The following is a 19,240-nucleotide window of genomic DNA, read 5'->3' as shown; positions in this document are numbered from 1 at the left end:
CTGTTCTCCTTATCTGTAAAATGGAAGTGATAAAATTCCCTGTCTTAGAGGGGCACTGTGAGGACTCAGCGAAGTGTGCAGAACAACCCTGGCCCGGGAAGGAAGCTTGTTAGCTCTCAAGACCTGTGTGCCATTAGTACGGCCACTTTAATTATTAATTATTGTCATCACTCTCTTTCTCAAAGGCCCTGGGAAAGCGGGGCAGCAGGAGGTCGCGGGGGACAGAACATAACCCCAGCTCCCTCCATCTGCTCTGAGGCAGGGGTCTTCCCCTCGCCACTGACAGTTCCTGTGTCTGCTGACTCACAGCCAACTTCCTCTCCTGCAAACAGGAAAACACAGCCGGCCAGCGCCCCTGCCTCCACCCCCTCCACACCACACACAGCTCAAAACTGGCCCTCCTCTCACCGGGACGTGCCTGGGCTCTGGGGGACAGACTCCAGGTCAGGGTCCCTGCAAGGTGGTGGTGGGGGGAGGACCCGTCTCTCCGCAGGCACGGACGATGGGACGACCGTCTCAACCCTGGCTGTTATGTAGGGCGGGAGAATGGGGAGAGGGGCTTCTCCCAAGGAGAATGCGTTTGTTCCGGTGGCCCTGCTTGCTGTCCTGCAGGGGCAGGGGCCTAGGCTGGGCCCCTTGCACGGACCTCTTTGCCCTGAGGGGCTCCAGAGGGGCTCTGCAACTTGAGAGGCTGTTCCTATCCGTGACTTCTGGATGTCCAGCTTTCGTCCCTCGTTAAACCGGGTGCCCCGATCCAGTCACCTTGCTGGGTGCAGGAGATGCGCCCTGGGGACTTGGGTTTCCACCTCTTCTCCGTCCTTGGACCAGGACCTGGAGGGGATGCACAGGCGGCCTCCGCAGCTTCCCTTTCTTTCTCCCTCGGTCCCTATCTCCCTCTGGTCCCTGCCTCTTTGTCCCTCTCCCTAGGGCAGTCTCGGCCCCCGACCGTGTTCTGGTCCCTTTCCGGGGAGCTCGGAGCGCGCAGGACCTGCGGTAAGTGGGGCGGTTGGGTAAGGAGCGCAAAGCTGGGGCTTGCACAAGGAGCGGCCCCCGGCCCGCGGAGCTAGCGGGCCGGGCGGGGCGGGGCGGGGCCGTCGGGGGAGGGCAGAGGGGAGGCGGGGCCGGCGGCCGGGACCCAGGCCTCGGACGGCGCGGCGGGCACCGCGGAGCGGACGACGGCCGCGCAGCTAGGTGAGGACCCCCCGCGCCCTGCGGTCTTGCTTCCCAGACTCCTCCCCGTCACCTCCTCGAGGGCCTTCGTGGGCGCCCCGGGCCCCTCCGCGCCGGCGGCCTCCCCCTCCCCGCCGCGCGCGACCCGCCCCTCCTGGCCGCGGCCCGGCCTCTGCCCCCTCCCTCCGGCCCCCTCCCTCGGCTCAGCCCGCGCAGTCCCGCGCCGCCCGGCCCGCCCCCGCCGCTCCTGTCCGGCGGGCGAGCACCTCCTGGCTCCCAGTCCCGTGCGCCCAGGCGGCCTGAGTCACAGGGAAGCTGGGGGCTCTGAGTCAGGGCCCAGGCTCGCCACCCCGGCCCTGGCGTGGGGACGGGGCCGGCCCTGATGCAGAGAGAGGCCAGAGCTGATGCTGGGACGAGATGAGGAGGCCTGGCCACGGGGAGAGAGCTCTGCAGACGGAAGCCCAGGGTCAGACACAGCTCCAGACCTGGTTAGCACTGGGAACTGAGGCAAGAGCAGCCTTCACAGCAGAGCAGCACAGAAGAGCGGGCTAGCAGAAAGAGAAGGATTTTAGAGGGAGTGGGGTAGGGGCAGGAGCAGGGTCAAGTTGTTAATCAGACATATGCAGGCAACAGCCCAGGGGCTGACTGGGAGAGACCTGAACCCCAGGGCAGGGTAGGCTCAGAGAAAGCAGAGAGAGGGTGGTCACTGCAGCCAGTGAGTCCCTGCAGAGTGTATGGGCGGAGCGTGGAGTAGACCCTAGGGAGCTCTGGGACCCTGGTCCCTCCGGCCCAGTTCTCCACCCTGGGCCAGTTCCCCAAGTGGCCTCTATCCAGACCAGGATCCACACTTTGGGACTGGTCAGGGATCTCTGGGCAGCCTGACCACAGCAGGCAGGATGTGGGGGCGGCCAGGCTGGAGAGACAGGAAGGAAGTCTGAGCGGAGACAATAGGTGGAAGGGGAGGAGGAACAGGGAGCCTCCAGGATTAGGATGTCCAGCTTGGAAACCAGCGGGAGTGGGGTCTGCCCCGCCTTGCTCCGTCCTGGCCTGCCCATCTTCCCACCGTGTGTCACGGGCAGTACCTGGCCGCATCCCCCTGCCCACTCAGGGTCCCAACCCCCTGGAAGGCATGGGCAGAGCCTTGAGCCAGGCCCGGGGTGGGCAGGAGCCAGGGAAGACCCTTCCTCTCTCCGAGCCTCCGTTTCCTCAAGTGCGTGTGTAGGAATTCTCGCGTAATGAGAAGCCCTTTCTGATGTTCCGGGAGGGCTGTCCTGGTGTTCCAGATTACTGGCCTTTGGGCTTTTTTCTCAGGCGGAAGACTGGAGGTCGGTACTCCCTGTGCAGGCCTTAGACTGTGGGGCAGGGCGGGGGGATCTCAGCCTGAGCCCTCCCTTCACCCTGCCCCTCCCCCCAGCAATGGCCTGAGCCCCATGGCTGCCCCTCAGGACCTGGACATCGCTGTGTGGCTGGCCACGGTGCACCTGGAGCAGTATGCAGACACGTTCCGGCGGCACGGCCTGGCTACAGCAGGTGCAGCCCGAGGCCTGGGCCACGAGGAGCTGAGGCAATTGGGTGTCAACGCCACAGGGCACCGGAAACGCATTCTGCGCCTGCTGCAGGCGGGCAGTGCGGAGGGCTCTCTGGATCCCAAATCAGATAGCACCATGGAGCCGTCCCCCAGCCTGGACGCCCCAGCCCAGACTCCCAAGCCTGTGCCCAAGCCCAGGACAGTGTTTGGTGGGCTCACTGGCCCTGCCACCACCCAGAGACCTGGGCCGAGCCCAACCTTCCGGGGCCCAGAAGTGTCCAGGAGTCCAGAGTCCAGCCCGAAGTCCCCTCCACTCCCCACCTCCTCCTCTGGGCAGCCATCATCCTCAGATATGGTGGAGATGATGCCCAATGCCATCTACTTCGGCCTGGACTTAAGAGGCGGGGCCCAGGCAGCCCAGGACATGTGAGTGGGATTGGCTCCCAGGGATCTGATGCTGGGTGGAGGCAGGGCATGAAGGGTTGTCCTTCATCCTGTCTCCCGTAGTAACTGATAGACTTGTCCCTCAGGGCCCCAGACAGCTCCCAGAAAGCTGCCCCCACCCCTGCCTTGAGACCCGCCACAGGAACAGGTAGGTGGTTTATCACGGGTTTGGGGGCCCTCAGGTGAGTCCCACCTGATTGCTCTCCTCTGTCTCCCCTCCGCCCCTTGCCAGTGCACATCATGGATCCCGGTTGCCTGTATTATGGTGTCCAGCCTGTGGGGGCACCAGGGGCCACTGACAGAAGAGAGGGCAGAGGTGTCTGCCAGGACAGGGCTGAACACAGGTGCGTACTCTGCAGGCTGTGACAGGAGGCAGAGGGGTATTTGAGGAGCAGCTGAGCTGCTGTATCCAGTCAGCCATCAACTATGCGTTGAATGCCAGTGAGTGCCAGCCCCGCACCCAAGGTACAAGGTGAACGTAACTGACCCAGTGCCACTCTTGGGCAGCTTAAGACTCAGCTTGAGACAGGCGGTGAAACAAGCAGACAAATGGGTACATAAACTAACGTTGTGAGAAGGGCTTTTTGTTCTTTCATTCAATAAATATTTACTGAGCAGGTATCACATGCTGCGTGTAGGTGTTTGGGATAGATCAGTGTACATAGACCTCCCTGCCCTGGTGGAGAGAGTGAATTTTTTTTTTTCTTGACAGGCAGAGTTAGACAGTGAGAGAGAGACAGAGAGAAAGGTCTTCCTTTCCGTTGGTTCACCCCCCCAATGGCCACTATGGCTGGTGCTGTACCGATCTGAAGTCAGGAGCCAGGTGCTTCCTCTTGGTCTCCCATGCGGGTACAGGGGCCCAAGCACTTGGGCCATCCTCCACTGCCTTCCCGGGCCACAGCAGAGAGCTGGACTGGAAGAGGAGCAACCAGGACAGAATCCGGCGCCCCGACCAGGACTAGAACCCGAGGTGCCAGCGCTGCAGGCGGAGGATTAGCCTAGTGAGCTGCGGCGCCAGCCCATTCATTCTCTTTTTAAAATTATTTGATTTACTTGAGAGACAGACATGAGAGACCTACAGACAGCACTCCCACCTTCTGGTTCACTACGTAAATGCCTGTAATGGCTGGGACTGGGCCAAGCCAAAGCCAGGACCCAGGAACTCGGCCCAGGTTTCCCACATGGCTGACAAGAACACAACTGACTTAAACCGTCACTGCCTCCCAGGTAGCGCATCAGCCAGAACCTGGAGTCAGGAGCGGAGCAGGGACCCCAATCCAGGTACTCCACAATAGGACGCAGGCATCGCGGCCGCTGGGCCAGTGCCCACCCTCACTGTCTCCTGCGCCCTCTCTGATCAGGCGTTCACTGCCGGCACCCTGAGGCAGCTCCTGACAAGGTCTCCAGCAGCAGACAGCTTGGCAGCACAGGACACAGCTGGCCCCTCCCTCCTTACACACTTGCTTCACTTGGCTCCCAGGACATCACATTTTCCTCCTATTTTTTTAAGATTTATTAATTTGAAAGACAGAGTGATGAGAGAGAGAGAGAGAGAGAGAGACAGAGATATCTTTTGGCAGGCGCCGCGGCTCAATAGGCTAATCCTCCGCCTGCGGCGCTGGCACACCGGGTTCTAGTCCCGGTCGGGGCGCCGGATTCTGTCCCAGTTGCCCCTCTTCCAGTCCAGCTCTCTGCTGTGGCCAGGGAGTGCAGTGGAGGATGGTCCAAATCCTTGGGCTCTGCACTCACATGGGAGACCAGGAGAAGCACCTGGCTCCTGGCTCCTGGCTCCTGGCTCCTGGCTCCTGGCTCCTGGCTCCTGGCTCCTGGCTTCGGATCAGCGCGGTGTACCAGCCACAGCATGCTGGCCATGGCGGCCATTGGAGGGTGAACCAACGGTAAAGGAAGACCTTTCTCTCTGTCTCTCTCTCTCTCACTGTCCACTCTGCCTGTCAAAAATTAAAAAAAAAAAAAAAAAAAAAAAGAGAGAGAGAGAGAGAGATTCCATCCATTGGCTTATTTTTCAAAGGCTCACAGCAGCTGGGACTGGGCCAGGCTGAAGCTAGAAGCCGGGAATCCATCTGGGTCTCCCACGTGGGTGCCAGGGACCCAAGGACTTGGGCTGTCACCTGCTGCCTAGGTGCATTAGCGAGAGCCAGAACTCAAGCCGGCACTTCCATGGGGATTTCCAGCATCCCAGGCCAAGGCTTAACCTGCTGTGCTGCAACACTCATGCGTCTCCTGGTTTTCTTTCCACTTCACCAGCCTTTCCTTTGCTTTCTAGTCGGTTTTACTGATTCTTCCTTTCCCCCACCCCTCTTAATAGCCGAGTGCGCCAGGGCTGTGGTCTCAGCCCTCTTCTCCGCCCACACTCACTCATCTCAGTGCTGATACCCGGCGCACCCCTCTCCCCAGCCTCTAGACCTGTAGGCCAGCAGCCTACTCGCCATCCCTTCCTGGCTGTACAACGCCTACCCCATACTCAGGGAAGTCTCGATCTACTCCCCGGCCCTGCCTCCCACCTGCTTTATGCACTCTTGCCCCGTCTCGGACCACGGCAACTCCACGGCCTTTCACTTGCTCAGAACAGTCCTGTCCAACAGTGGTGGTAAATTTTCTAGTAGCCACATTAAAGAACTTAAAACAGGTGAGATTAGCTTTAGTAATAGGTTTTATTGAACTCAACACAGCCAAGTCATTAACATTTTAGTATTGAGCCATCATAAAAATTACGATGTATATCTATATTTGTTATATTCATCCAGTATTGCTCTTCTCATCCTGAGCCGCTGAGGTCTGGCAGGTGTTTTACACTTACAGCACATCTCAGTCCACTCACACACTCCCTACGCTCAGAGCTCACTGGTGGCCACCACACTGGACAGCACAGGGTCTGACCACAGCCCTCCCCAGTTCTCAACTGCTCTTTCTCTCCCACATCCCAAGTTGGTCTGACAGCCTGCCTTCAAAATATAGGCCTTCTCGTCAGCCCCACCATCACCATCCTCCGGTGCTCTCACTCCCATTACTGCAGTAACCCCAAAGGTCTGTCTGCTTCTGCCTATTGCACACCATCCCATTACAGCACCGGAGGGCACCATTCAGAAGTAAGTCAACCCCCCCCCCCCCCGACTTCCCATCCAACTTGGAGTCAAATCAAAAGGCTCTCAAGGTCCCACTTGATGGGGCCCCTTTACCGCTCTGGTGTCATCACCCCTCTCCGGGTCTATGCTGCTCCATCTCCTCCAGCTGTGCCACCACGTCCTCAGCTCCTGGATTCCCCTGGGCACAGGCCTTCGGTGAAGCCTTATCTTGGCCACGGCCCTGCTTGGGACATTCCTCGCCCAGGTGTCTTCTTGATTCACTCACTCATCTCTTTCAAGCTTCTACTCAAATGTCACATTCCTAACCGCTCTAACTCTTAATTAAAAAAGCAATGTCTCCCCCCTAGCCATTACCCACCAGGCCACCTACCCTGCCCTGTTGTCTCCCATGGCACTTAACACCTTGTAACAAACTACTTATTGTGCTACTAATTCACTCTCTTGTCCGGCACCCGTGGCTCACTTGGCTAATCCTCCGCCTGCGGCGCTGGCACCCCAGGTTCTAGTCCCGGTTGCTCCTCTTCCAGTCCAGCTCTCTGCTGTGGTCCGGGAAGGCAGTGGAGGATGGCCCAAGCACTTGGGCCCTGCACCGGCATGGGAGACTAGGAAAAGCACCTGGCTCCTGGCTTTAGATCAGCTCAGGCGCCGGCCATAGTGGCCATTTTGGGGGTGAACCAACGGAAGGAAGACCTTTCTCTCTGTCTCTCTCTCTCACTTTCTAACTCTGCCTGTCCAAAAAAAAAAAAAAAAAAAAAGAATGAATAGAGGGAGAAGAGTTCAAAACATACAGATTATGTTTTTCTTCTAAAAAACAAAATGAATTTATTTTGTATGACTGCAGTCAGATTGCGGTTTTGATGAGTTTTCAGCAATAAGCCGAGTGTTGGGATGATGGTTCGTGGCAGACCTGAAGTCAGGGAAAGGTTTCCCGTAGGAAGGAATGTGATGTATGCTTGTGAACAGGGATCATCTAGTGGAGAGAGACAGCTATGTAGGGGAGAGAAGGGGAGAGTATGGAGTGATGTCTTTGTGTAGGTGAGAGGAACAAGATCAAGCGCACAGAGGAGGGTCTGGTGTAGACAGGGGTGTTTATTATAGTCACAGGAGGAAGGCAGAGCAGGTTCGTGAGATTGGGCAGATGTGGCGCTGGGAGTCTGCGGGGGTTCTCTCTGATTGCTTCAATTTCTCAGGGAAGCAGGAAACAAACAGCATAGCTAGAGTAGTGGCTCTCAGCCTAAACTGTACCATAGCCTGGGGGGACTTTTAAAGCTACAGGTGCCTGGGCCACACCCCAAATTCCAGTGTCTGGGCTGGAGCCCAGGGACTGATTTTTTTTTTTAAAGTTTCCCAAGTGATTCTGTGCTGTTGAGGTAAAACTACTATGAAGTGAAGAGAATGCTAGAGGACCCCACCCAGGGTGGTTGAAGAACAGCTCTCTGAGAAAGTGGCCTGAAGGAGGAGAAGCCGGCGCTGCGGCTCACTAGGCTAATCCTCCGCCTTGCGGCGCTGGCACACCTGGTTCTAGTCCCGGTCGGGGCGCCGGATTCTGTCCTGGTTGCCCCTCTTCCAGGCCAGCTCTCTGCTGTGGCCAGGGAGTGCAGTGGAGGATGGCCCAGGTGCTTGGGCCCTGCACCCCATGGGAGACCAGGAAAAGCACCTGGCTCCTGGCTCCTGCCATCAGATCAGCGCGGTGCGCCGGCCGCAACACGCCGGCCGCGGCGGCCATTGGAGGGTGAACCAACGGCAAAGGAAGACCTTTCTCTCTGTCTCTCTGTCTCTCACTGTCCACTCTGCCTGTCAAAAAAAAAAAAAAAAAAAAAAAAAAAGAAAGAAAGTGGCCTGAAGGAGGAGAAAACATAGCCCAGGAAAGCGTGGAAGGAAGCGTGTTTAGGCAGAAGGAACAGCACGTGCAGGGGCTGTGCAAGAGGGAAGAGAACCTGGCTGGATGGTTGTAAGCAAGGGTGGGGTAATACAGGCAGGGACTGGGGGAGCAGCCGTCTGCACCAGGAGCCTTGTATACGAGTCCTTGCAGCTCATGGTAGGGAATCTGGGTTTAGCCTAAGTGCAAGTGGGACATTATTGAAGATTTTCACACTGGAAAGTAAACTGATCTCATTTGCATTGGTTGGAAGAACACGCAGTGGCAGCAGGATCGTGATGATAGGAGGAGGTGGCTGCCAGAGGGAGGCAGAAGTAAAAGCAGGTGACCAGCTGGGCAGCTCACTTCGCCCCAATGAGAGCTCCTGAGAACTTAGTCCAGGGAGAAAAGGTCAGGAACTTTCTGGAGAAAGCACCAATAAGATGCATTGATTAGATGTGGGCAGCCCAGGTGGGGAGCTGTCCACACAGCCTGCCTGCAGCGTTCTCACCCAGTGAGAACCTCTCAGCAGAGGCAGAGAGGAACTGAAAGTTTCCCATTAAAAATCCCAGCTAAGATCAGCGAGCAAGCTCCATGCGAATCTTTCTGGTTTCCAACCTGTTCCCCTAAATGAAAAGCAGACCCAGTCCCTGCCAGGCACTCTACTAGGTGCTGGGGGTGGGAGAGAGATTACAAAGAGGGTGTCCAGGATCTTGGATCTAATGCATGTCCCTCCCTGTCTTGGCTCCTACAAGGCTCAGCAGGCAAGACCTGGAAGCACGGGAGGATGCTGGCTATGCTAGCCTTGAACTGCCCGGGGACTCCGTACTCTCACTGCCCACACTGGACACGGAGGAGACCAGTGATGACCTCATTTCACCCTATGCCAGCTTCTCTTCCACGGCAGACCCGCCCACGCCCCTGCTCAGTGGCTGGCTAGACAAGCTGTCCCCTCAGGGGTGGGGTTCCTGGGAAGACAGCGGGGGAAGGGGGAGGCTGGGAGTTGGTGCTGGGTCCAAGTGCACCTGACCCTGTCCAACCCCAAACTGATCTTGGCTCCTTCCTTTCTCAGGAACTATGTCTTCCAGAGACGCTTTGTGCGGTTCAATGGGCGGAGTCTCATGTACTTTGGCAGTGACAAGGTGGGGAGCCAGGGGATGTGTCATGGAGACTGGGGAGAGGAAGGGAGGAGGGTCGAGAGGGGCTTGGATGGGAAGGAGAGAAGCAGTGGTCCCTGCACAACAGATACCAGTGTCTAAAGCAGCTGCTCAAGTGGCTGTACCCACGCCTGGGGGATCGAGTGCTGATGGTGCACAGGCCGGTGCAGGACCAGGGGCCGTGCACGTGGTCCGCTCCTTTCCCCACTGTCACAGGACTCTTTCTCCAGGACCCCTTCCCCAAGGGTGTGATCCCTCTGACGGCCATTGAGATGACCCGCAGCAGCAAGGACAACAAATTCCAGATCATCACTGGCCAGAGGGTATTCGTGTTCCGCACAGAGAGTGAGGGTGAGAGGCCGGCTCGCCAGGTCAGGACTGGAGGGAGGGAGCCCGAGGGAGCGCATGGCCCGCTTACCCACCGTCCTGTCCCCCACCCCCACCCCCAGCTCAGCGGGACACGTGGTGCTCCACGCTGCAGTCCTGCCTGAAGGAGCTGCACCTCCTGGGGTCCCCCCGGCCCCCCCAGCTGCCACGACCCCTCCGCACAGGCATGCTGGAACTCCGCGGACACAAGGCCAAGGTGTTTGCTGCCTTGAGCCCTGGAGAGCTGGCACTGTACAAGAGTGAGCAGGTGAGGAGGGCTGGGCGGAGGCTGTGGGGCCTGGCCTGGTCCGTCCCAGCGCCTCATACTGCCCGCCCCCACATCCATCGCCAGGCCTTCTCTCTGGGCATCGGGATCTGCTTCATCGAACTACAAGGCTGCAGCGTCCGGGAGACCAAGAGTCGAGGCTTCGACTTGCTCACACCTCATCGTTGCTTCAGGTGGGGACCAGACTGGGGGAGGCAAGGCTGGAGGACTCTGGGGGGAGGCCCAGGGTGCAGAGCACAAGAGGCCTCCGTAGTGGGATGGTGGTGGAGATGCACTGATAGGAGTCCAGTGAGCAAGACCTAGGTGCCCTGAGGGTCTGGGCTGGCCCAGGTACGAGCTGTGGTGGCTCCTGCAGGAACGGCCAATGGGATGGGACTTTGGGCGGGTGGGCGTCCATGCCCACGGACTGGCTGTCCACCCCTCAGCTTCACAGCCGAGTCTGGGGGGGCTCGGCAGAGCTGGGCGGCCGCTCTGCAGGAAGCAGTAACCGAGACCCTGTCTGACTACGAGGTGGCTGAGAAGATCTGGTCCAATCGGGCAAACCGGCACTGTGCGGACTGTGGGGCCCCCCGCCCGGACTGGGCTGCCGTCAACCTGGGCGTGGTCATCTGCAAGCAGTGTGCGGGTGAGGGCTGGGGCCTTGGGCCCAGAGTGGGGGTCAGACGGGCTGCCCCTGGGCCGGCAGGCTCAGGGGACCTGTGCCACGTACCTCTCACACCCTAACAGGTCAGCATCGGGCCTTGGGTTCTGGGATCTCCAAGGTGCAGAGCCTGAAGCTGGACACGAGTGTCTGGAGCAATGAGATAGTACAGGTCTGAAGAGCGAGGCGGGAGGAGTGGAAGGGGAGCCCCCACAAAAGGCTTTGGGCCCAGCTTGGGGGCAGGATGGGGACCCTGTCACTTGCCTTTGCCCCTTGTCACCCTGCAGTTATTCATCACCCTGGGCAATGATCGTGCCAACCGCTTCTGGGCAGGGGCACTACCCCCAGGCGAGGGGCTGCACCCAGACTCGACCCCTGGCTCCCGGGGAGAGTTCATCTCCCGGAAGTACCGGCTGGGTCTCTTCCGGAAGTCCCACCCTCAGTGTCCTGATCATGGCCAGCTCCTCCAGGTCAGAGGGACAGGTTGGGGCTGATGGCCGTGGGGAGGGGATAGTCTCTGGGTTTGGGAGCGGGAGGCTGTTGGTGGGGACCGGGAGTCTGACCCTGGGGCTCTCAGGTTGGGTTTGGGGCTGACAGAGCCCTTCTGTCCCTGCAGGCACTGTGTGCAGCTGTGGCCGGCCCCAACCTGCTGAAAAACATGACCCAGCTCCTCTGTGTTGATGCCACTGAGGGCGAGGAGTCCTGGTCTCCTTCAGCCCTCAATGGCAGCTGCCCTGGCCTTCTACCCTCAGGTCATCCGCCTAAGACTCTTCTTTGTCCTCCTAGGAATTTGTGGCCCCAACCTCTGGCGTGGTTCTTCCAGGGGGCCCCTACCACACAGAGGCCCAGCCTGAGCAGTTTCTCTGGCCCTTTGGAGCCTCAGATCTAGTTTCCTGAGGTCACGAGATGACTGATAATGGCCATGACCTGGGTTGGGTCTGGGTGTCCCAGGAGCTCGTGCTGGACCCCCTGGGCAGGGTCACCCTGTAGGCAAGGAATTTCAAAGTGATGGTCAGCTTCACCATGCTGATCTCCTCTTGCCAGGCCAGAGGGGCTGAGACCTCTCAGGGTGGCCTATGCTGTCTGCATGGCTGGCTGGTGAGGAATGGCAGTGGACAAGGGCTGGAGTGGAGGCCTTCCTGTCCCCTCGCTCCCCTGCCACCCTCTTCTCTGTCCCATTGGCCATGCCACCGGTAGAATTGGGCCTCACCGACTTTCTCTATTTGATCCTAAAGGGGGTGAGGCCGTCCCCCAGCCCTGGGCTGACCCGACTACCTCTCCTTCCCCTTGCAGACCCCTCGCCTGGTGTGTACAATGAGGTGGTGGTGCCCGCCACTTGCAGCAGCTTCCTGTACTGTGGTCCCGTCAGCAACAAGGCTGGACCCCCTCCCCCTCGCAGGGGCCGGGATGGTGAGGGGCAGCCGAGGGAAGGAGGGCACAGGGAGGGACAGACGTGGGAGTGAGTGTAGCACACGTGGACCAGGAGGATAGGGCTGGGATGGGAAAATGGGGCCGTGCTCTGGAGTGGGCTGGGGCACTTGGGGTGAGAGAGGCACCATGTGAGGTGGCAGCCTGGGTGACAGTTAAGAGCCTCTGATCTGGAGCCAGAGTGCCTGGGTCAGATCCCAGCTCTGCTGCTTCCTACCTCTGTGACTTGGGCAGGATGCCCGAGATCTGTGACTTGATTTCCCCATCTGCAAATTGAGCCTGGATATAATTTCTACCCCCTAGGATTATTGTAAAGATTGTATGGGGGTCCTACCTAGGCAGAAGGTTTGGCACAGAATAAATATCTGGTAATGGGCTCTATGGCAGTGGGGCCAGGGGCCAGCTGCCCACCAACCATCTCTGTTCCCTTTAGCTCCCCCCCGCCTGTGGTGTGTGCTGGGAGCAGCTCTGGAAATGTTTGCTTCCGAAAGCAGCTCTGAACCCCTCAGCCTCATCCAGCCCCAGGATGTTGTGTGTCTGGGCGTGAGCCCCCCACCCGCTGACCCCGGTGACATGGACAGGTAAGACCACCTCCGTACTGTGCTCACTGCACTGCTCATTTCGCTCTCCCTACTCGCCGGCCTGACAGCCTCCCCCCGCCTCATCCCTGCAGGCTCCCCTTTTCCTTTGAGCTCATCCTCACTGGGGGAAGGATCCAGCACTTTGGCACGGATGGAGCGGACAGTCTGGAGGCCTGGACCAGTGCCGTGGGCAAGGTGAGGAGGCACGCCCCTCTGTGTCCACTGTGGCCCAAGGTCGCCCTGGCCCTGTTCTGTCTGCTCTCACTCCTGCAGCGGCTCCCAGCGCTTCACTCTCAGCTGAGGCTGGCCGAGGGCTCGTTCCGTGCTGGGCTCTGTGTAAGGCACCACCCACTCATCGTCTCATTTAATTTTCACGACAGTCCTCAGACCTAGGGCTTGTTAATGTTCTATGCATAAGAAAACTTAAGCCTCGGAGGTTATAAAGTGAAAGTCACAGAGTTAGCAGGCACCAGCAAGCAGGAGGAAAACCGGACCTCTGCCTCCAGAGCTCAGGCCCCAAGACTCACAGTGCCATGGCGCCTTCCCACTGAAGAGCTGCTCCTCTCCCTGGGCCCTGGTTCTCCAGCAGGCCCAGAGGCAAAGCCAGCCTCGGGTGTCCCAGCTTTTGCGTTGTTAGACAGTCTCTGCATCTGGGACCCGATTTCCGGAAGTAAAAGTTCAGGCCCTGCTGTCAGCCATCCTGGGAGTCGACTCCTACGGCTCACAGCCTGCGAGCTGCTCCACGCCTGGAGAGTGGGTGTGCAAGTGTCTCTCCTGCAGCGGACGGAGTGACATGTGAGGTCCCCACACGGTGTGTGGGTGTTGAAGTCATAATGAGGGCGGTGGTGAGGATGAGGATGGTGACAGTCTCTCCCGTCCTATAACAGCTCTGCCTGAAGCTCCGCTCCAGCTTCAACTTTTCACCCTGGCGCCCGCCTTCCCTTCTGACAGCTTCTCAGAAAGTCGTGTGCAGCCCGCGGTTCCTCCTTAACCCCTTGCAGCTACCTTCCTCTGCCCACCTCTCCCGAGCTGTGCTAACTGCCCATTTCCAAAACCCAAGGTGTCTTGTGGCCCCACCAGGCCCTCGGCGGTGTCGGACACGCCTTGGCTGGCGATGCTCGGTGCACTCTTCAAGGCCCCCAGAGATTGTCTCCCGTCCTCAGACAGCTTGCCATGGCCCTCCCAATCAGGTCTCAGTCTCCCAGAACGGCCCGAGTGCCTCTGAGGACTGGCATGCCACACTGGTCTGGGGACTCTTTGTTATGGTCCATGGCAAGATAAGCGCTGAACTGAAGCATCTAGAATCTTTATAGCCATTTCACAGTCATTTTATGTGCTGGCTTCAATTTTAAAGCTTAAAATCTTGTATAGCTTTGTTTCTTCAGTCTTCCAGCAATTTTTAAAAACATTTATTTATTTATTTGAGAAGTAGAGTTATAGGCAGACAGAGAGAAAGGTCTTCCACCCTCTGGTTCATTCCCCAGATGGCTGCAACGGCCATAGCTGGGTTGATTCGAAGCCAGGAGCCAGGAGTCTGGGTGTCCCATGCGGGTGCAGGGGCCCAGTACTGGGCCATCCTCCACTGCTTTCTAGGAACGTTGGCTGGGAGCTGGATTGGAAGAGGAGCAGCTGGGACATGAACCGGCACCCATATGAGATGCCGGCACCACAGGCAGAGGCTTAACCCACTACACCACAGTGCCAGCCCAAAGATTTATTTATTTGAGGGCAGTTACACACACACACACACACACACACAGAGAGAGATCTGTGGTTTACATCTGCTGGTTTACTCCCTGGCAATAGCCAGGGCTGGGCCAGGCAGAAACCAGGATCTAGGAGCTTCATCCAGATCTCCCATGTGGGTGGCAGGACCCCAAGTCCTTGAGCCATCTTCTGCTGCTTTCCCTGGAGCATTAGCAGGGGGTCCAGCAATTCACATTTATTGTTTTTAATGAAAGACTTGGCTAGTGACAGATTGGAGCTTAAAAGCATGATGGGGGGCTGGCGCCGTGGCTCACTAGGCTAATCCTCCGCCTAGCGGCGCCGGCACACCGGGTTCTAGTCCCGGTCGGGGCGCCGGATTCTGTCCCGGTTGCCCCTCTTCCAGGCCAGCCCTCTGCTGTGGCCAGGGAGTGCAGTGGAGGATGGCCCAGGTGCTTGGGCCCTGCACCCCATGGGGAGACCAGGAAAAGCACCTGGCTCCTGGCTCCTGCCATCGGATCAGCGCGGTGCGCCGGCCGCAACGCGCCGGCCGCGGCGGCCATTGGAGGGTGAACCAACGGCAAAAGGAAGACCTTTCTCTCTGTCTCTCTCTCTCTCACTATCCACTCTGCCTGTCAAAAAAAAAAAAAAAAAAAAAAAGGCATGATGGGGGTGGGGGGGCGAGGCGGCAGGCGGCGGGCATTCTGGTTTAGTGGGTTAAGCCACCACCTGGGGCGCCAACATCCCACATTGGTGCTGGCTCGAGACCTAGCTGCTCCACTTCCAATCTAGCTCCCTGCTAATGCGCCTGGGAAAGCAGTGGAAGATGGCCCAACTGCTTCAGCCCCTGCACCCAGGTGGGAGACCCAGAAGTTCCTGGCTCCTGCTTGGCACAGTCCTGACCGTTGCAGCCATTTAAGAAGTGAACCAGCAGATGGGAGTTTTTTTGTTTTGTTTTGTTTTGTTTTGTTTTTTGTTTTTTTTTTTTTTTTTTTTTGGACAGGCAGTGTTAGACAGTGAGAGAGAGAGAGAGAGAGAGAGAGAGAGAGAGAGAGAAAGGTCTTCCTTTTTCCATTGGTTCACCCTCCAAATAGCTGCCACGGCCGGCACGCTGTGCCGATCCGAAGCCGGGAGCCAGGTGCTTCCTCCTGGTCTCCCATGGGGTGCAGGGCCCAAACACTTGGGCCATCCTCCACTGCACTCCCGGGCCACAGCAGAGAGCTGGCCTGGAAGAGGAGCAACCGGGACAGAATCCGGCGCCCTGGCCGGGACTAGAACCCAGAGTGCCGGCGCCACAGGTGGAGGATTAGCCTAGTGAGCCGTGGCGCCGGCCGGGAGTTTTTTTTGTCTCTCCCTCTTTTTGTAATTCTGCCTCTCTGCCTGTTTATATGAGAGGCAGAGTTACAGACAGAGAGGGAGAAACAGAGAGATCTTCCGTTTGCTGATTCATTCTCCGAACGGCCCCAACAGCTGGAGCTCAGCTAATCTAAAGCCAGGAGCTTCTTCCAGGCTTCCTATGTGGGTGCAGGGACCCAAGCACTTGGGTCATCTACTGCTTTCCCAGGCAATTAGCAGGGAACTGGATCAGAAGTGAAGCAGCTGGGACTTGAACTGCTGCCCATATGGGATACTAGCACCTCAGGTGGAGGCTTAACCTACTATGCCACAGCACTAGCCCTAAAAGTAAATCTTAAAATAAATAAATAAATACATACATACATAAAGGTCTAGAACAAACCCCTGGTCCTTTACCATGGGTAGTTTGAGAAACTCTGCTTGGGGTCCACCTGAAACACCCCTTCCTCAGGGGGGCTGCTCCCCAGATCCCCCACCCTGGGGTGGGGGGTTCCCCAGGGCGGAAGACTGCAGTTGGAGCATTTGGCCCCCTGATGAAGGGCCCAAGGCTGCCACACGGGAGCAAACTGAACTGAATTTCTTTCCTCTCTTTCTCCATCTCCTGTCTCCTCCTTGGGCCTTGCCTGTGTTCTCTCCCCGTTGCTTTTCATTCCTCTTCTCTCCGTCCTCCCTGCTGTTTCCTCGCCCTCTGCTTTCCCTCCCCACCTCTGCCCCCTCTCCCCGGACCGCTGGCCTCCCCTCTGCAGTGGTTCTCCCCACTGAGCTGTCACCAGCTGCTGGGCCCTGGTCTGCTGCGGCTGGGCCGCCTGTGGCTGCGCTCCCCCTCCCACACAGCCTTGGCCCCCGGCCTCTGGCTGTCGGCATTCGGCCTCCTTCGTGGTGATCACCTCTTCCTGTGTCCAGCTCCGGGCCCCGGCCCCCCGGCCCCAGAGGACATGGTGCATCTCCGGCGGCTGCAGGAGATCAGTGAGCAGGGGTGGGGACAGGGATGATGGTGGGCGCGGAGGTGGGCAGGAGGGTCCCTATGGGAAACTGCAGAATATAGTAGCTTCAGGTACGAGCTCCCAAGTCACACTCTCCAGATTGAGACTCTACACTGTATCACCTAGCTGTGTACCCTCTCTATGCCTTAGTTTTCTCATCTTTAAAGTGGGCACAATAATAAGACATTGCTCAGAGGGGTTTAGTGAGGTTCAGATAAGGTCAAGCATGTAAAATACTCATCACAGGGCCTAGCGGGAGGCAGCTTGTTAGTCCTCAGTAAATGCTTTGCCTTATGAATGTTACCGTTACCAGTTTTCTTCGGTGCCACTTGCTGGTTGGGAAAGGTGATTGAGTACTGTCACTGCTGTCCTTTGTCCTGAAAGAGGAAGGAAGTGGGATAACACTGTAGCACTTTGGGGACAAGTGCCCTGGGTTGGAGCTCCACTTTGTCACCTGAGGCAAGGTGACATCCGTACAGTGGGTGCAGGTTACGAGGCGTTGTTGGGAAGACATACCTTAGGCATGGAGCAAGAGTAGTCACTGTGATGAAGATGATGACAATGTCCAATAATTCTCCCAGGTGTAGTCCCTGCAGCTGACACCCCAGACAAGAAGGAGCATTTGGTCCTGGTGGAGACAGGAAGGTAAATGTTTTGCACACCTACCCTGACCCTGGCCCTCCTTTCTGGAGCCCACCACAGCCCACTTCCCCAAAGCTGCTTCCCCAGTTCAGGGACCGTCTGGGAAGAGTGTTGCTGCCCCCTGCTGGTGTCTCTGTAAAGTCACGTTCCTGTGCTCCTGGGCCTCCTTCCCAAGACCCCCTGGAGCTGGCTCTGACTCGGACTCTTGGGTCTCAGGACCCTGTACCTGCAGGGAGAGGGCCGCCTGGACTTTGCAGCATGGAACACAGCCATCGGGGGAGCAGCCGGTGGGGGCGGCACAGGGCTGCAGGAGCAGCAGATGAGCCGGGGGGACATCCCCATCATTGTGGACGCCTGCATCAGTTTTGTCACCCAGCATGGTGAGTGTGCACCGGCTGGAAGGGTGGGGGTGGAGATTGTGGGTGCCACCAGGTGAGGGGTTCAATCACTTGGAAGATCTTAGCTTCCAGAGACTGCAGCCTGATACCACCAGCTGGCAGTGTGGCTCTCGGCAAGTGGACTTAATCTTCGGAGCCTCAGTTGGCTCATCTGTGAAGTGGGGCTTAGGGTCCTCATTTTCCAGGGTAGTTGTGACTGTGATCTAGTGCATGTCATTGCCTTGAGCACAAGGCCTGGCAGGTAGACAGCACCGCTGGGGCATCAGCAGGGAGGGAGAGTGCAGCACAGCAAGTAGGACTGAGCGTGTAGAGTTGTGCAAACAGGAGGGGCCGTGCAGCACATCCCAGAAGGCCAGGGATGGTTTACTCCTGTGAGATTTTCCAAGTGCCATGTGCAGGGTCAGCTATGCAGGTGGTCCCCAGAATTCTTTGTGAGGTTCTGGCCTCTGTTCTCCAACCAAAATAAAGACCAATAGAACCTCTCTTCTGTGCAAACCCTCTTTCAAGGGGTGGACTCCTGAGAAGGGAAATTTACAAGAAACCACTGGGGACGGTCAAGGCAGGGAAGGCACCCCCATGAATCCATGAATAGGTGTGCTCACTGGTGGACAGTCGGCAGCTTCTGATGCTCTCCATGCCCTGGCGGTGGCTGCATCCCGTGGCTGTGCCCACACCAGACCTCTCTCTTCTCGGTGAGGAGCCCTGGAGACAGAGCGTGGGGGTCACAGCCTGCCCTCCAGGCACCATTCGCCACCGCTGTTCGTCCAGCAGATAACTTGTCGAGCTGCTGCTGTGAGCCAGATGCCAGGCAGACGGCTGGGAACAGGGAAGGTCCGACGAAGCTCCGAGCCTGGTGGGAGAGACAAATCCCTGTCCGTTCTTGGGACGTGTGGGAGTTGTGCTCTATCTTAAAGTCACAGCAGACACTCAGTGAATTCTGAGTCACTGCTCTGGGGGTAACGACAGGCTTAGTTTTCTCCCGTGAGCCTCTGGTTACATTTTCGTGAACGGAGCAATACCCAGTAGGCTTGCTTTATGTGTTTGCTGTATTAAGACAGCTTATTTCATATAGATTGTTGATCATTAGCACTGAACTCCAGGCTGGTGTCACTGTAACTCATGCCCGAACCAAGCTTGTTTGACATACGTATTTGCTCTGCAAGGCACATCACGGTTTCCTCATGCTCAGGAATACTAGGCGACAATTCAGCACTACACTTGGGGGCTGTTTCAAACAGTGGAATCAGCAAGGAGCACAAAAATCCTAGAAATGTACCTGTAAATGTACCAGGAAAAAGACACTTGTTCACAGGATGAGATCTTAGCGGGAAGCATGCATGGAGGTGGCCGGCTGGGTGGAACTAGGGAGGGGTAGGGGTGCGAGTGCAGGGAGAAGGGAGATCAAACTCTTTCCCACTCTCTGTGAGCTTGGGCTTGCAAATGACTGTGAAAGTGTCAGAAGTACAGTTGGCCCTCTGTCCTCAGATTCTGCATCTATGTATTCAGCCAGTCTCCAAAAATATTTGAGTAAGAAGAAGTATCTATATTTTAAAATTTAATTTTATGTGAAAAAGAGATCAATCTTCCATCCAGTG

The 19,240-nt window shown here is 57.6% G+C and overlaps 1 protein-coding gene across 7 annotated transcripts in view; it reads left to right on the top strand.

The window, feature by feature from the left end:
- Positions 1-382: 382 nt before the first annotated feature.
- Positions 383-19,240, top strand: part of ARAP3 (ArfGAP with RhoGAP domain, ankyrin repeat and PH domain 3) — a 28,173-nt gene continuing 9,315 nt past the window's right edge. The window contains exons 1-20 of one of the 7 annotated variants that reach the window (XM_051844309.2): positions 428-443; positions 928-993; positions 2,616-3,124; positions 3,229-3,290; positions 3,375-3,486; positions 8,860-9,063; positions 9,177-9,246; positions 9,492-9,612; positions 9,711-9,895; positions 9,980-10,086; positions 10,339-10,538; positions 10,640-10,725; positions 10,841-11,023; positions 11,170-11,305; positions 11,847-11,963; positions 12,415-12,562; positions 12,655-12,757; positions 16,369-16,588; positions 17,187-17,250; positions 17,464-17,627. In XM_051844309.2, the coding sequence (XP_051700269.2) occupies positions 2,835-3,124; positions 3,229-3,290; positions 3,375-3,486; positions 8,860-9,063; positions 9,177-9,246; positions 9,492-9,612; positions 9,711-9,895; positions 9,980-10,086; positions 10,339-10,538; positions 10,640-10,725; positions 10,841-11,023; positions 11,170-11,305; positions 11,847-11,963; positions 12,415-12,562; positions 12,655-12,757; positions 16,369-16,588; positions 17,187-17,250; positions 17,464-17,627 (2,572 nt within the window). In that variant the 5' untranslated portion in view covers positions 428-443; positions 928-993; positions 2,616-2,834. Of the gene's footprint in view, positions 994-1,032; positions 3,125-3,228; positions 3,291-3,374; positions 3,487-8,859; positions 9,064-9,176; positions 9,247-9,491; positions 9,613-9,710; positions 9,896-9,979; positions 10,087-10,338; positions 10,539-10,639; positions 10,726-10,840; positions 11,024-11,169; positions 11,306-11,846; positions 11,964-12,414; positions 12,563-12,654; positions 12,758-16,368; positions 16,589-17,186; positions 17,251-17,463; positions 17,628-19,240 lie in introns of those variants that run through there. The other 6 variants (XM_051844306.2, XM_051844305.2, XM_051844303.2 and 3 more) reach the window with 6 other exon arrangements.

Source organism: Oryctolagus cuniculus, chromosome 6 (assembly GCF_964237555.1).
Source record: "Oryctolagus cuniculus chromosome 6, mOryCun1.1, whole genome shotgun sequence".
Lineage (NCBI taxonomy): Eukaryota > Metazoa > Chordata > Mammalia > Lagomorpha > Leporidae > Oryctolagus > Oryctolagus cuniculus.
This window is presented reverse-complemented; position numbering and strand designations above follow the sequence as displayed.